This window comes from Ovis aries, chromosome 3 (genome assembly GCF_016772045.2).
Source record: "Ovis aries strain OAR_USU_Benz2616 breed Rambouillet chromosome 3, ARS-UI_Ramb_v3.0, whole genome shotgun sequence".
Lineage (NCBI taxonomy): Eukaryota > Metazoa > Chordata > Mammalia > Artiodactyla > Bovidae > Ovis > Ovis aries.
The window spans coordinates 63099783-63118097 of NC_056056.1; the positions used below are offsets into that span (position 1 = coordinate 63099783).

Genomic DNA, 18315 nt, shown 5'->3' on the forward strand with positions numbered 1-18315 from the left:
GGACGACAGAGGATGAGCTGGTTGGTGGCATCATCGACTCAATGGACATGACTTTGAGTAAACTCTGAGAGCTGCTGATGGACAGGATGGCCTGGCGTGCTGCAGTCCATGGGGTCGCAAAGAGTCAGACACAACTGAGCGACTGAATGTTTTATTCCTTTTTGATGGAAAATTTTAGGAAAATAATTTACAGGATAGATAGCAATAAAAGCTTTAGTGTATAAACAAGTAAAGGACACTCAATACCTTAATCTTCCACATCTATCCCTTTCCTTTCTTAATGGCGTTGCCTTGGTTTATTTAGAGCCTTATGATTTCAATTGTAGACATTAACACATCTTCTAATTAAGTCTCCCTGCTTGTAAACTGGGATTTTTCCTATCCATCCCATACACTCTCATCAGATTGAACTTTTAAAATCATGACCATAACCCTATGGCAATGCAGTTTTCATACTTCCTATTATCTCGTCAACATTATTCCAATAATTCCCTGGCATTCAAAGCTCTCCACGATGAGGAAAGTCCGATTTACCTTACCTTTATAACTCTACGTTCCACTATCTTTTCGCATGTAGAACTGGTATACTCATACACCACTGGTGGGCACATATGTAAGAGTATACATACACAGAAATATTTGAGGGCAATTTCATAATCTTTAAAACTATAAATATCCAGATCCTTTAATCTACCATTCGCCAACATTTCTGCTTCAACAAATTTATGCTAGGGACATCTGCACAAGATAGGCACATATAGGATATATTTAATGCAGTACAATTTGTTAAAGAAAAAAGAAAAAACTTGAGAGGGAAACAAGCCAAATACCTTGTAACAAGCTAGTGATTTATAAAAGTGTGATACAGTTATATCATATGCAGCTACTGAAAAGAATAAGGTACCTGAAAGGGAAAGAGGTTCAAGATATGTTTCTAACAGGAAAAAAAAAAAAAAAAACAGTGATGATTTTCAAAAAGTTGCCAAAAAATAGATGGTGTGAATGATGATGATGAGATGAGGTATTTGTTGTATATATAGTAAGAAGAAACTGATGAAATATCTTTGGAGAATGAGATTATAGGAGGTTTACGCTGCTTGTTGTCTACTCCAGCTAGATAACATCTACTCCATAATGTTTGAACTTTCCCATAATGAGCATACTCATTTTTTTAAATTGCCAAGATACTTTAAAATTTTTTAAAAAGCTAACATTGGGACTTCCCTGGTGGTCCAATAGTTAGGAATCCTCCTGCCAATTCAGGGGACATGGGTCCGATCCTAGGCTGGGAAGATTCCACATGATGCAGGGCAACTAAGCCTGTGCACCACAACTACTGAGCCAGTGCCCTACAGCCTGTGCTCCACAACAAGAGAAGACACCACAATGAGAAGCCTGCGCACCTCAAAGAAGTAGCCCCCACTCTCTCCAACTAGAGAAAAGCCTGTGCAGCAACAAACACCCAGCGTGGCCAAATAAATAATAAAATAAAAAGGCAAGGCTACAAATACAAGAAAAACAAATTACTTACGGTTGTCATAAATTGGGTTGGAGACAACAGGAGGTAGAGCAGTTGTCAAATTACCATGTTCATCAGGGAGGAAAACTTGAAAACATAATCTCACCACGTTGAGGTCACAATCTTCAATATCAAGCAGCTGTTGTGCAGGGACTAAATAGTACATTTTTTAAAAAATAAGAATATAGAATAGTCACATAGAACTAAAGCCCTGTTAAGTCCTCCTCCCTGCCCAATACAGCCAATAACCTTTAGTAGCATCTAAATCTGTACTAACAAAAATACAATGGTACACAATCTCAAGCCAGCCTTTCATGCTTTTCATCATATATTTCACTATCCATCATAATTCATAAGTAATGGCCATGGTCAGGGAGTAACTATCCCAGTCATCTGGTATTTAAAGCAGAACCCCAAAGTTGCATAAATCAAATTTTTACAAAAAATGGTTGTAGGTTTTATACAACAGAGACTAGGCATTCATTCACTAATTTAACAAATACGTATTTAGTTCAGTCATGCATTAAGGACTCTGCAAATTATCTCCAAAATCTGCATAAGAATTACTCCATTTTACAGATGAGGAACTGATTTTAAAGAAATGAAATTACATATCTAATGTTTCACAGCTAAGAAGTGGCAGAGAAGAATTCAAAACTCAGGCCACTGAATCCAGAGCCTATGCTCTTAAAAACACTGAACCCTATTACAAAATTTTACATATGTGTTGCATAAAAATGACATACACAGGAAACATAGATCAATATTTAGGGGTCAAATACAAGAGGATACTAGATGAGTTAAGTCAGCTAATTTCCTTAAGAAATTTTATGTGCAAACTTAACTTTCCTCAAAAGAAAAACAAACAAAAATAAACGAAAAACCCACAGCAGGAAAATTTTACAGTTCTGAAAAAAATTTTTTTTAACATGCTTTGTAACATAATTTATAATGACAGTCTGTTAAACTGCTATTTAAAATAAATCTAGTTCCAAAGGAAAATATAACTGCCTTTTCAAAGAATACTATAACGTGTAGCAATCAACTATAACTAACAGCCATGTTTATAAAAAGCATGAAATACATATATTAAATTATATGACAATTTTATTTTTCAAAAAGCATTGAAACTTGAAATATGAAATTTGAAAATGGTTAAAACCCAAATTCTTTATTCTCACAGTTAGCAATAATAAAAATGATAATACATTTTTGACTGTTTTTATGTAAACTATACTCAGTAGCTTTCATGATATTAAAAATTTTTCCACTGTCAGCATTCTTAAGCCTACAATTCCAAAGAGCCTACAAAAACATATCTGTACAACTAAAAGGTCAAATGTTATAATACAAACACCTGTATCACAGCAATCTCTGCCGGCACAATTAGGTAGGCAATGAGAGATCCACATCATCAAAATAATTTTTTAACATTATAAATTTATAGTTTAAGGCAATATTTCTCAATTCCTAAGAGGAGTAATCAATACACACAAAAATAAATTAGAAAAGTGCTCTGACAAGTGTAAAAACAAACCTATGTGAATGGATAAACTAACTGTGACAGCTATGTAATAAAAAAGAACTATGAATATAAACACAAACATGTATGTATCTCAAAAATGTTACATGAGCAAAAGGAACCAGATATAAAATATCTATCACATGCTTTCATTTGCATGAAAATTCTAGGAAAGATTAATTGATGACAAAAGAAAGCAAATAGCTGACTGGAGCCAGAGAGGGGAGAGGGAATTGACTGGGATGTAGACAAATTTTGTAGTAATAGTGGAGGTAGTAGACATATTTCTCATCTTGACTACGGTGGTGTTACATACATCTGAGTGGATCCCACTGTATATAAATAAGACCTCAAGAAAACTTTAAAATCTTTTAAAATAGTACATGGAGGAAAAATAAATTGGTTAATAAACCAGGAATGGGAATAAAGATATATTTATTATAAGTCAGGATCAAAGAAACCCAGAGAGGTAAGTTCAGGATAAGAGGCTTCCTGTTTTCCAGATATATCTTACCAATTTAGAGGCAGCTAAGAGGATGAGAAATTGAGATGAGCTTTCAAAAGACTATAGATGAAAAATAAAGGAATGCAGGGTCTGCCAAAGATAGAAAATATGATAAATGCCCAGTGCTTTAGCTGGGGCTCTTGAGAAGTTAAACCCAGAGTAAGGGTGGACTGGATGGAAAGATACCAGACCTCACAGGGATAAAAGCCCAGCTTCAAATAACCTAAATCATTCACTAATTTCAGATGATCTCAGACTTCTAGTGTGACTAGCCACTTACCACAAGAAAGCCTTCTGAAGGGAGATTATATCCGAGACATCAAAACTTTGTGTATAAGGTGACTGGTGAAAGTGAAAGTTGCTTAGTTGTGTCTGATTTTTTGTGACCCCATGGACTATACAGCCCATGGAATTCTCCAGGCCAGAATACTATACTCTATTTTAAATAAGCAGGCATAAGAAGAAGTGAAAGTGAAAGTGTTAGTTGCTCAGTCATGTCTGACTCTTTTTGATCCCATGGACTGTAGCCCACCAGGCTCCTCTGTCCATGGGATTCTCCAAGCAATAATGCTGGCGTGGGTAGCCATTCCCTTCTCCAGGGGATCTTCCCAACTCAGGGACTGAACCTGGGTCTCCTGCATCTCCTGCAGGTGGATTCTTTACCTCTGAGCCACCAGGGAAGCCCTGGCGTAAGCGACAAAGTAAATTTCTTTTTAAGACAAGGAAAGAAACATATAGAAACAGACCACAAACATTCCACATAATTAAGTTTTCAGACACATGACTTAAAATAACTATATTCAATATATTTAAGGAGTTAAAGATAATACTGAGAGTTCAGCAGAGTACTTGAAACTATTAGAAAAGGAACCAAGGAAAATTTAATAGAACTGAAAAACACAATAAACTGAAATTTAAAACGTCATCAAATTTATCAACTGTTTATAAAACTTCATGTCTTATCTTTTTATAGAAACCAAGGACTAAAATCTACAACATTTTATACTGAGGTTTATATATATAAATATATATAATTTTTTTCTTTTATACCAAGAATTTTTAAGGTATTCATCTACACTGAAATCTAAGGCATTTGAAAGCTGATTTTTATACATGGCGAGAGGCAAGGAATCCAACTTTCCTCAGCTTCATTTATCAGCTATCAATACTTCCTCCCTTTCTCTTAATCTGACATGCTACCACTGTTGTTTGCTAAAGTTTCATATTTTCATAAGTCTGTTTCTGGGCTCTCAGTTTTACTCTACTGGTCATTTAGTCTATTGTTACCACAATACTACTTAATTAGTACTTCTTCATAACAAACCCTAATATATCATAACTATTTCTTCATAATAAGTCCTAATAGCTGATAAGGTCAGTTTCTCATTGCTGTTCCTCTTCTATAAATTATCTTCCTTTTCCTGTTCAGAATCATATTATCATATTTACTGAAAATTCTTGTTGGGAGTTTGGAATTTCACTGACCCTATATATCAATTTGGTAAAAAATGCTATCTTATATTATTGATAATAGAGAACATGATATACCTCTCCATCTATCTAGGTGTTCTCATAATGGGCTTCCCTAGTGACTCAGTGGTAAGGAATCCACCTGCCATTGCAGGAGATGTGGGTTTGATCCCTAGGGTGGGAAGATCCTCCGGAGAAGGAAATGGCAACCCACTTCAGTATCTTTGCCTGGGAAATCCCATGGACAGAAGAGCCTGGCAGGCTATTGTCCACCAGGTCACAAAAAGAATAGGACATACTTAGACGCTAAACAACAAAACAACAATTATCTCATAATAAAATTTTGAAATTTTCTCTAAAGAAATCTTGATCATGATTTCTTAGATCTGTTGCTAGGTATTTTATATTTTCTGACAATATTTCCTTTAATTATTTGCTGCTGTCCTATGGAAATGCAACTGACTTTTGTATGTTAATTTTATATGCATTTACCCTTTTATTAATAAAGATATTAATAATTTCTATATCCTTTTGCATTCTCACTGTAAATAATAGCTTCCAATAGCTGGTTTTATCTCCTCAGTTTTGACTAGATCTCTGTGCACTGGTTACAATCTCCACTACAGTGCGAATAGAAGCAGCAAGAGTGCACATCCTTTCCTCATTCCTAACTTCAGAGTGAATGCTTCCATTTCCTCCACTTAGATAATGTTTACTGTAGGCTTTTTAATACAAACATAGCATAATACAAAAGGCCTTGTTTAAAAAATTCTGCAATGTGAAAAATGATAGTTGCAAATCTAACAAAGGTAAGCATGAGACTAATCAAATTCTCTTAAATTTCTCTTAAAGTAGTTTAAAATTTCTCTTTATACCTTATCAAAAGGATAAATACAAGGTAACAATTATTCTCCTTAAGCCACCTTATAAATAAATGTCACTCAGTCTTAGGAGCAGTGTATATGCAGTAAGAATTTTATTTTTATCAAAAAGATATGATCATGATTTCTTCTGAAAGTAGGGATTAAAATTTTTAAATCAATTATAACACCTACTAGCAAAAGAGATGTGACTTTTCCAATATCCTAATTATTGCTAAATATTACTAAAATTTAAAAAGTGACTAATGGGGCAAAAATATACAGTACACAGATTAACAATTTTAAGAGCTATGTCTCATTTAAGGAAGAAAAACAAAGCTTAGTGATAATTCATTTAATTTCTGTTACTTAAAATATATAGATATAATACAGTAAAAGCTAACATTTAAGTGCTTGTGTGCCAGGCAAAAGGTAAATGGTCACAGCAATCTACCATTCATTACTTATTCTTTCAACATATTTACTGGGTTTTTATTATGTGCTACACACTAAAACAAATGCCAAATAGAGATATGAAAAGACAGTGCCTGCCCTTAATAAGATTAGTGTCTGGATGAGAAACAGGTATATAAGCTAAAACTATATAATGTAATAACATGAAAAGTGTTATAATGGGAGTATGTTCAAGGCATATGCCTTTATACTGAAGGCATATAAGAAGTGTCCCAAGTTCTGCACAGGGTAATAAAGAAGGCTTTCTAAAATGATTGCAATGAAGAAAGGATAACAAAGTACACAAACGCTTTTTCTTCCTTCTTGCTTTTTAAGATTTAAGTTGTGAGGAAAGGCTCTTATTTTCTTGTATTTAACCACACTTTAGAGAGGAGAATCTATTAGAGACTATCTGTCTTTTTAAACTGCATTCCCTTTCAGACTACCAATATAAAATTATCCTCCCAAACTTAACTGTAAAATAGTCTTTGTGCTCCCCTAACAACTCAATGGCACCCCACTCCAGTACTCTTGCCTAGAAAATCCCATGGATGGAGGAGCCTGGTGGGCTACAGTCCATGGGGTAGCAGAGTCGGACACGACTGAGCAACTTCACTTTTACTTTTCACTTTCATGCACTGGAGAGGGAAATGGCAACCGACTCTAGTGTTCTTGCCTGGAGAATCCCAGGGACAGGGGAGCATGGTGGGATGCTGTCTATGGGGTCGCACAGAGTCAGACACGACTGAAGCGACTTAGCAGCAGCAGCACCAGCAGCAGCAACAACTCAGTGTCCTCTGTACATGAAAAACAGTATAAAGTAACTAATAAAAGCAAGAGAATTATGAATTCTTTATTGTAAAATCTTATCGCTTTTAATCACTGAATATTAGAATTCCTTATATGTCATTACATAGCCAGAAAGTGATAGCTAAAATTTTTTTCCCTGCTTTTGCAGTAAGAGTCCCCCATGAAGTCTGTCTTTTTTTTTTTTTTTTTTTTTGGTGCCAGCTAAATGAACACAGTTAAAATTTGCTATCAGTGCCCTTAATTAAATTCCTCCATCTAATTTAGACTTTAGCACATATTAGATAATTTGAACTGGTATTTTACATGAAGCCTCAAGTTTAATACTACTTAACTACTGTATGTCCCTTTCTGCAAGAGAGAGCTACTATTTTAAAGAACTAATAGCAAGAAAGAATTCACCTTAAACATCCTAGATACACACAAAAGCAAAACCATTTTTAATAGTCTTTGTATTTTCACATACTTGATCTTTAGGAAATGGACTGTCATAATCAGATTGTCTATAGACCAGAATTGGTAGATCCCATTCAGCTAAACATTTTCAATTCCATTGTTTCTAAATATCATAAATATATAACACAAAGTCAGATACTAATCTTGTAATTCTTTATCAGTAGAATCTTCCTGTGTTAAGTGATACATCTATTTTAAAAAGTGTCAGTTCAGTGTGGCAAATTCCTACACAAGTGGTAGAATTTACTGGTATATTCTGAAAATAACACAGAATAAACAACCAAGAAAGGGTAACTCTACATTTGAGTTCACATTACTTCCATTAGTTTTTAGTGTTTTGAGTTCTTTCAAGGGGATTAGATATTATATGTTTTGCTTAATATTAGAAATGCACATTTTAGGTTTTATTTCAACAGTCTAGGGAAAACAATAAAACACAGAATATTTATTTCTATTACAAAAACCACATCAGAATAGAGAATGAGGTGACTCTAACCATTCTATTTAAATTTATAACTCATCCCCCTAACTACAGATTCCTGGCTCCTTACACTGCTGTTTTTATCCTTTAGTACTTCTAGCTGTCTAATAAATTATATGTGTGTATGGCTGCTCAGCCATTCAATCATGTCTGACTCTACAACCCTAAAGCCTGTAGCCCAGCAGGCTACTTTGTCCATAAAACTTTGCGGGCAAGAATACTGGAGTGGGTTGTCATTTCCTACTCCAGGGGATCTTCCCTACACAGGGACTGAACCCATTATCTCTTGCACCTCCTGCACTGGTAGGCAGATTCTTTACCACTGTACCACCTGGGCTTCCCAATAAATTATATACCTGTTTATTAAGTTTAATTGTTAACTCCTAGTCTCTCTCCCTAGAATATAAGTTATTCAAAGGCAGGAAATTCTGTCTGTTCTATTCACTGACTTATCCTGAGCACCAAGAACAACCTGGGACTATAAGGATAAAATAAGGTAAAAATCTGTCAAAGGAATGAATGCATAAGTAGTTAAGATGAGTAACCTACTGTATACAGGGAGAAAACACACTGCCTAAAGGTACTTGGCTGTAAAGATAAATATCTAATATAACAGTAACACAAATACATTGTTTATGTGCCAAAGTCAAATATAAATAAGTTCCATTAGAGACACTGTCTACAATAAGCATGAAATCATCTCAGAAGACAACTGAATGACCTAATAGATATCATAAAGCTTTTTTGTGATCAATTGCTAAGTGAATGGTATAATTAAGGGGATAGGACTTTGGGCTCAAGAGAACTGAAAAGGCATTTCAGATAAGGAAAGCAAAGGAAAGCAATTTGAGTATTTTTAGTAGACAAGTACAAACAAAGCATGTTCATTCAGTTATTTATTTATTCTGTCAACATATTTTAATTATGTTTCTTCTGTGTATCTGACACTGGTCCAGGTACCAGAGATGCACAGAAGAACGGTTCCTACCTTTCAGAGTCTCACAATTTTGTGAGGGAGAAACATATAAATAAATTTATAGCAAACAGTGTTAGAAATATAAACAGCACTTTGGGGAAACAGATAACTTCGCTCCAAGAAGGTCACAGAAAGCATGAAAGAAGTGTCCCTTAAATTTGAGGGATCAGCAGAAAGAATTTACCAGACAGATTAAAGCATTTCATGCAAGGAACTGCAAACAGAAGAACACAGAGGCAAAAGATGATACCTAGAGATGATGCTGGAATGGAAAACAAGGATCAGAATATAAAGGGCTTTAAATGCTATGCTTGAGAAACTCAATCTAGCCAGTATATCAGAGTTCCTCAAAGTATGGTCCATCGATTACCAGCATTAGAATGATCTAGGGCAGAAATTTTTGAATTGTACTTTGAGACCCAGTAGAGTACATCATGAGAAATGCTGGGCCGGAAGAAGCACAAGCTGGAATCAAGATTGCCGGGAGAAATATCAATAACCACAGAGATGCAGATGACACCACCCTTATGGCAGAAAGTGAAAAGGAACTAAAAAGCCTCTTGATGAAAGTGAAAGAGGAAAGTGAAAAAGTTGGCTTAAAGCTCAACATTCAGAAAACGAAGATCATGGCATCTGGTCCCATCACGTCATGGGAAATAGATGGGGAAACAGTGGAAACAGTGTCAGACTATTTTGGGGGGCTCCAAAATCACTGCAGATGGTGACTGCAGCCACGAAATTAAAAGACGCTTACTCCTTGGAAGAAAAGTTATGACCAATCTAGATAGCATATTCAAAAGCAGAGACATTACTTTGCCAACAAAGGTCCATCTAGTCAAGGCCATGGTTTTTCTTGCGGTCATGTATGGATGTGAGAGTTGAACTGTGAAGAAAGCTGAGCACAGAAGAATTGATGCTTTTGAACTGTGGTGTTGGAGAAGACTCTTGAGAGTCCCTTGGACTGCAAGGAGATCCAACCAGTCCATTCTAAAGGAGATCAGCCCTGGGATTACTTTGGAAGGAATGATGCTAAAGCTGAAACTCCAGTACTTTGGCCACCTCATGCGAAGAGTTGACTCACTGGAAAAGACTCTGATGCTGGGAGGGATTGGGGGCAGGAGGAGAAGGGGACGACAGAGGATGAGATGGCTGGATGGCATCACCAACTCGATGCACATGAGTTTGAGTGAACTCCGCGAGTTGGTGATGGACAGGGAGGCCTGATGTGCTGCAATTCATGGGGTCGCAAAGAGTCAGACACAACTGAGCGACTGAACTGAACTGAACTGAGTTCTAAAATTAATTTAGTGGGTTAACTAAGCTTCTTCTTAAAAAAAAAAAAAAAAGAAAGAAATGGAACAGAACAGAACAGATGGAGGGCGTATTGCGTGTACTAAGAGTTCAGGGCCACTGGTCATAAAATTAATTTACTGTGTTGGACAAGCTTTTTCTATTTAAAAAATAAAATAAAATGGAAAGGAATAGATTAGACAGTATATTACATGAAGTAACAATATTGCTTTTTTTTTAAATCTATGTGTGTATCTATTGAGTAGAGAAATAAAATCTATTTCTTAATGTGAGTTGTAGTTAAGAAACATGGATCTAGATGTTTTTTTAAAATGCAGCACTCAAGGCCCCACACCAGACTATCAAATTAGGGGAAAATGTGGCCTGGATTCTACATTTTTAGCAAGTAACTAAGAGGGTGCTACGCACATTCAAATTGAGAGTCACTGGTGAAGATGATGTGGAGCCACTGAAGGATAATAAGCACAATTCTGAAATGATTGATACTGGTTTCACAAGAATATTTCTGGATGTAGAATGTACAAACTGCCTGTAGGGTGATCAAGACCAATGGCGGTGAGAACAGAGAAGGTTGACTGAGAACTGGTCAGGGTAAGTGAACAAAACAGTTTTTCTGGAATAGAGTTAACAGTGGAAGAGAAGGTAGGAAACATATGTTGGAGCTACATGTAGAAAATTTCCAATTTAAGGCCATTTAACTTTTAGACTATTTAAGGAACCACTGGAACTTTTTAATCATAGTACTATGCTAAAGCATTGTTCTAAGATTATTTTAATGAGGGCAGGGAGTTATAAAGCACAGTTGAGATAAAATCATGCACCTGAAAGCCAAGGTAACTGTTTTCAAATCTTAGCTCTACCAGGTATTGTTTCCTTAGGATAAATTTCAAAAGTAGAAAATGCTTGGGTCAAAGTATGTTTATTTAAAATTCTGCTTCATTGCTAAAGTAAAAGGCCAACTTTTAAATTAAAGAGGCCATCTAGTCTAGACATAGTATGAAATAGGCATAATGTAGTATAAAACAAGGAGATTATAAATAATAGCTACCAGTTACTAAGTATTATTTGTATGTCAAGGAGTAAATGTTAAGTAGCTCATGTACACTATTTTATTTTATCATTACAGCACTGCTTTACAGCAAAGAAAAACAAAGCTTTGGTTACTTAACTTTCCTATGTCACACAGTATATAGCAGGGGCAGAGCTGGAATTCAAACCCAAATCTTCTGAACTCCAGTGGAAAGGGTATTAAAAAGGAAAATGCAGAATGGCAGATGGGCCACTGCTGAAATAATTTTTTTCTTTTTACCAATCCAGAACAAGGCTTGGTGTTAATAGCATGTACTTACACGTCACTTAGAATAGTTCCTAGTACATGATAAGTGCTTCACATATTTTACTTCATTTAATTCTTATAACAACCTATGAGGTAGGTGCTATAATTATCTCCACTTTATAAATAAGGAAGTGGAACATAATCAATTTAAGGAAAAAGCATCACACGAGCGTTCAAAGTATATATTCAATTGAGCCTTTTTAGTAAATTGAAAATAACTTAAATGTTTATTAATAGATAACAAGATCAACAAATTAAAGCCTAACTAAGCCACAGAATACTGTTAAAAAGCAAAATAGATTTATAAGTACTGATATGGAAAGTTATTTAAGATATATTCCTGAGTGAAAAGAAAGAAACAGTAGATTAGGAAGTGTAACATGATTCCATTTATATTTAAGAATGTATAAATACATGACACATGTAAAAAGGAAATTCTAGAAAAATTTTCATCGAATTTAACAGTAGTCTCTTACAGTGAGTAATACTGAAGAGGAAGAAAGGGACTTTTGCTTTTTGCATTATACTAAATAGTATGAAAAATAAAGATCTAAAGAAAAGAGATATAGACCTTATAATTCACAAAACACTACTTATCTATGAGCATATTCCTTAAATTATCATGATATCACTTAAATTATTTTTAAACATCTGAGAAAAACACAAACCAACACTATAAGCATATTTTAAATATGACAAAGAAATCTATTCTTTGAAAATTGTATAGCTGTTCAATACCTGAATTATGCATATTTAAGTGACTGCAGATGACTTTACAAAGGAGACTACCGTGGTGCAGGGTGTCAGGAGCCCTCACCTTTACTGTAGCAATTGTGGCACAGTTACCAGGTGCTACACCAGACAGTGCCATTCCCAATAAAATCCATTCACAGTGAATTTCTAGTAAATCCACTAAATAAATACACTATGAAGATATTTTACATGGCCTCTACTATTTCTATACTACTATTCCTAAACTACTTCACCATTGAATATGCCTTGAGTTAAATGCATTCCAATACCTCATAACCACAGTGCCTATTCAATATTCAGCAAGGGGAGTATAAATTATCTGCTGGTATGGCAAAAGGAAAGCCATAATCAAAGAGAATCAGAATATTTTTGAGAAGGTTTTATTACAGAAAACTACAGAAAACAATTCACAAAGCCTTGTCTGCATAAGAAATTTTTTTCAACACTGAAGCATTTTAAACATATTTCATTCCTCAGATACTGTGTAAGACAAGTATGTAAGTGAACACAGAACTTAAGACAGCTTTTAAAACACAGGTTAAAGATAGAAATAGAAATCACTTAACACAAATAACTAAATATCCAAATAATAGAAATAATTAAATCAAACATACTCACCATTGAAAGGATTGATTCCTGCCCTCATTCTTGAAATAATAGCTTCTTTTACTTCTTTTTTTTTCACACATCGAATACCCAAATTTTGAAAACTAGAAGGGAAACACAAAACTTTCAAGAGCTAACACAGGGACACACAAATGAGATTTTACTAAAGAATACTGCAAAAATCAAGCATATATCCAACACTGAGGAGTCATCATAATGTCAGATGGAGATATTAAAAGCATGAAATACATTTCCAATTCCTATGATAAAGATGTGAGGATAAAAAATGGGGTTATATTTCTAAGAGAACTGTTAAAGAGTAAAGTAATATATACTATAGTACTTTTATATACAGTGTTTTACAGTTATATGTTACTAACATTCCTGCATCAAATATATCAAAGTAGACAAAGATTAATTGGAAAGCAACACCAAAAAGCTAAAGTTCACCTCCCCAAAAAATTCATAATCAAATCAATAGAATCTGTACATTTGATAATATAAAACAAAACTTATAAAAAGTTACCCACAGGCTGACACCTACATGTATAGTTTTGCTGAGCTCATAAAAATGCTGACTACATGTTTTTAAAATGTGTGCAGACTACCAACATTTAAAACTCAGGTAAATGCATATAAACATTCCTGCTTTCTCTTGAATATTTTAAAGGCAACAATAGACTGGCACAGAAACACCTGCCTGGAGCTAAGTACCTGCAGACCCATTCACACAGGGTTTTCCAGTTGGCTGCAGTGCCTGCTAGTCCTCTTATACTTCAGCCTCTCCACTCCACAGACATCTGGTTTCTGACTACAAATGACTTCACTACTAACAGCAGTGGAATATGTGTTATGCCTTATCACATGAAGTTATAATAATCATTTATCATAAGAAAACATCAAACTATGTATTTTTTTCATTAGACAGATATTTAAAACTAAATAATATTTAACCAGAGTTTCAAAATGTCATTTATGGAAAATTTCTCAACAGCTACAAATACTACCAATTTGCATATGTGTAGTACAGATGATGGTGGGGGGAACTCCCCTACCACCACTAGTCATACTTGTTCCCACATGGAAAAACCATGACATCATTAAAATTGGGTGGGTGTGAATAAAGAAGCAAAACTTGGTTATAATAACATTACTATTTGCTCAAACTTCACATGGCCCTTGGCAACAGGTCACTTGCCGTGTTTGCCCCCTCTATGCTCTGTTGTCTTACTGTTCATGCTTTTCATATTTACCACCCTTGTGATTTTTAACACCTAAAATATCTTTAGCACTTCCTTCTTCTGCCTCCAATAATTAAAACAATAAATCTTGAACTTGTAATCCTTTCTTGAACCCTAAAACCATATTTCTCTTAAAAGTATTCCACTTCTTTGAAAGATTCTTATGTTGGGTCTCACTTTTTCTTTGACAAAAGATTTTAAAGGACTCTTTGTTTTAAGATATTTACACATTACTTGATAGTTTCATCTGAATAATCCTATTTGAGTGCAACTCACACATAAATTTTGACATAAGGAAACCAAGATGACAGAGATTATCTGAGTCAATTATTCATTCATTCATATTCATTCAACAAGTTCTGGAGTTCCTACTATGTACCAAGGACTGTGATGAGTAATGGGAATATACAATCCCTCCTCTCATGGAGCTCGGAGTCTAGAGCAGGTGTAAACAGTTTGAAGGGGCTTGTGTGTGCTGGTTAGTCGCTCAGTCCTGTTTGACTTTCTGCAACCCCATGGACTATAGCCTGCCAGGTTCCTCTGTCCATGGAATTCTCTAGGCAAGAATACTTGAGTGGGATGCCATTTCCTTCTCCACTGAAAGGACTTGTGTTGGTCAAATCTGTGTCAATGTGAAAATCAGAATAATAATGCTAGTAATAGATTAGCATTCAATTATAATGCGTTGACTATAAGAATCCATGAGTCTGGACTTCCCTGGTGGCTCAAAATCTGCCTGTCAATGCAGGAGACACAGGTTAGATCTCTGATCTGGGAGGATCTCACATGCCATGGAGCAACTAAGCCTGTATGCCACAACTACTGAGCCTATGCCCCAGAGCCCAGGGAGCTGCAACTACTGAAGCGAGTGAACCCTATAACCTGTGCCCCACAACAAGCGATGCCCACACATCGCAACTAGAGAGTAGCCCCTGCTCTCTGCAAATAGAGAAAGCCTGTGCGTAACGAAGACCCAGCACAAACAAAAATAAATCAACAAAATTATCTGTCAAAAAAAGAATCCATGAGTCTATACTGGTATTTTTTCAACTGAGGCAGGGGAATATGGCTAAGTTTTTCTTTACAGTAGAATGCCAATTAATATCACCAATGGGAAAAAACTAGTATCACCATCTCCTGTAGTGTTACTTTGAGAACAATACAGCATCACCTCTGTAGATTTCTCATCCAAAATATTTCATGTTAACATGAACACAATCATGAGCAACCACTCAGACTAACCCATGTTGAATAACATTCTTCAAAACAAATAATATTCTTCAAAAATGTTAATGTCATGAAAAACCAACACAAGTTGAGAAAATATTCTAAGTTAAAGGAGACTAAATAAGCATGACACCCAAATACAATGGATGATCCTTAACAGGATTTTGGATTGAGGGGCAAGGTTCAGTTCACTTCAGTTCAGTTGCTCAGTGGTGTCCAACTCTTTGTGACCCCATGAACCACAGCACGCCAGGCCTCCCTGTCCATCACCAACAGTTTTCATCACCACTGAGTCAGTGATGCCATCTAACCATCTCATCCTCTGTTGACCCCTTCTCCTCCTGCCTTCAATCTTTCCCAACATCAGGGTCTTTTCAAATGAGTCAGCTCTTCACATCAAGTGGCCAATATAATGGAGTTTCAGCTTTAACATCAGTCCTTCCAATGAACACCCAGGACCGATTTCCCTTAGGATGGACTGGTTGGATCTCCTTGCAGTCCAAGGAACTCTCAAGAGTCTTCTCCAACACCACGGTTCAAAAGCATCAAGTCTTCTGCGCTCAGCCCTCTTTATAGTCCAACTTTCAGATCCATACATGACCACTGGAAAAACCACAGCCTTGACTAGACGGACCTTTGTTGACAAAGTAATGTCTCTGCTTTTTAACATGCTGTCTAGGTTGGTCATAACTTTCCTTCCAAGGAGTAAGCGTCTTTTAATTTCATGGCTGCCGTAAAGGCATTATTGGGCATCACTGGACATAAATAAGGTAGTCCAAAAATCTAACTGCCTATACCTAAAGATCAGTCCTGGGTGTTCACTGGAAGGACTGATGCTGAAGCTGAAACTCCAATACTTTGGCCACCTGATGCAAAGAGCTGACTCATTGGAAAAGACCCTGATGCTGGGAGGGATTGGGGGCAGGAGGAGAAGGGGACGACAGAGGATGAGACGGCTGGATGGCATCACCGACTCGCTGGACGTGAGTTTGGGTAAACTCCAGGAGTTGGTGATGGACAGGAAGGCCTGGCGTGCTGCGATTCATGGGGTCGCAAAGAGTTGGATACGACTGAGCAACTGAACTGAACTGAACTGAAGGCTGACAAAGAAGAGCCAGAGAAATAAGAAGTAAAACAGAAGAGTCTGTTCTCAGAAAACAAGGAGTAATTATGTTTCAATAAGTCAATAATCTACAATGTAAAACATTGGGAGGCGAAATAATACAAATAGGAAGTATTCCTTGCCAAGTTTATACAACCAGATAGTTCATGTTTTGTGCTGTTACTAAAGTATATTTTCTAAATGGTTACTACTTGTATTTAAGGAGGCTACTAATCTTTTCCTGTTGCAATCAGTTTCATTTTTTTCTCACAAGCAATACATGTTCATTACAAAAAGAATTATAAAATGAATATGAGTTAAAAGAAGCACATAAAACCCCACAATTCTTCCTACCCAGAGACAGCTGCTATCAACATCTTAGTGTTTAAACTATCATGTATATGTACACACTTACTTTGAAAAACTAACACAACATTGTTGATCAATGATACTCCAATGTAAAATTTAAAATTTTTAAATTATTTATCATACTTCATTGTAAAGCCTTCTTTTATTTATCTAAATATTGGGAACATCTTTCTATACAAAGACATTTTTGCAGTGTTATTTTTAAGGCTACATAGGAGTTCACTGCATGGAGGTACCAGTTTAACTAATCTCCCTCTGTTTTATAATCCGGATTGCTTCTAACTTTTTGCCATTACAAAGCTTCAATGAACATCATTACAGCTAAGTTTCTGAACATGCTTAATTAGATTATTTCCTCAAGATAAATCCCTAGAAGTAGAATTGCTAGTTCAAGAGACATTCATATAATTTCAGGCTTTGCTGAAATTATAGTGCCTACCAGAAAGATTTTATTTATTTACTTTCACCAATAGGATGAAAATGAACCCAGCAGCCTCACACACAAAGTACTATATATCTATTTTAAATTTTAAAGCTATTGTTGTATGTTAATGTTATACTGCCTTTTTCAAATAAAAATCCCAGTTTTCCAGGTGATTTTTTCACATCTGACAATTTTTACGTTAGAGAAATCCTTTCATAAATTGTTCAAACTAAGAAAGAAAACTGCAGCATAAAATAAGTTTATGTTTACTTTTAGTTACAATAAAGAAGTACTCCTACTACCATCATGGGCTTCTACTAATAAAAAATGAAAGGGTAGTTCTAATGTAAATGATAAGAGAATGCAAATATATACTACAGTAAATAGAAGTACAGTGAGGAATTGATTTATTCTGCCAAAAAGTAACAGAGGTACATAGATAGGAAACAGGAGAATCCTATTCTTATACTATTCCTAAAAATGTCTGTGACTATGTACTTACAACAAAGGTCTGCGTTCTTGCCCAAATTCTGCTTCATAGTAGCCATCTCTGCAGTCTTTTCCTACTAAATCATGAGGATGAGGTTTATATGGGTCATTCTTTGTTACTAATGTAATTCTCACTTTTCCTTTTCCATAATAGTTCAAAATCTGAAAAGGGGGGAAATTAAATATGTGATCCATAAATATGTCTCACCAACAACTGAATTATAAAATTTATATCAGCACCAGAATTTATACTAAATAGTTCAATTTACATCATATAGTTAGCACTGGATAAACTACAACTGACTGGTAACTGCAGTATGCATGAAACTTTCCAGAGGATACCAGTAGGGAAGAATTTACCTCTCAGTTCCTTCGTATATCACTTTGTGCCCTAATTTCAACTGTTTA

The 18315-nt window shown here is 35.5% G+C and overlaps 1 protein-coding gene across 2 annotated transcripts in view; it reads right to left on the minus strand.

The window, feature by feature from the left end:
- REL (REL proto-oncogene, NF-kB subunit) overlaps positions 1-18315 on the minus strand; it is a 49072-nt gene that overhangs the window by 16873 nt on the left and 13884 nt on the right. For both annotated transcript variants that reach the window (XM_004005929.5, XM_027966801.3), the window contains exons 3-5: positions 17921-18069; positions 13068-13159; positions 1532-1672 (exon numbers count right to left, since the gene is read on the minus strand). In XM_004005929.5, the coding sequence (XP_004005978.1) occupies positions 1532-1672; positions 13068-13159; positions 17921-18069 (382 nt within the window). The remainder of the gene's footprint in view (positions 1-1531; positions 1673-13067; positions 13160-17920; positions 18070-18315) is intronic.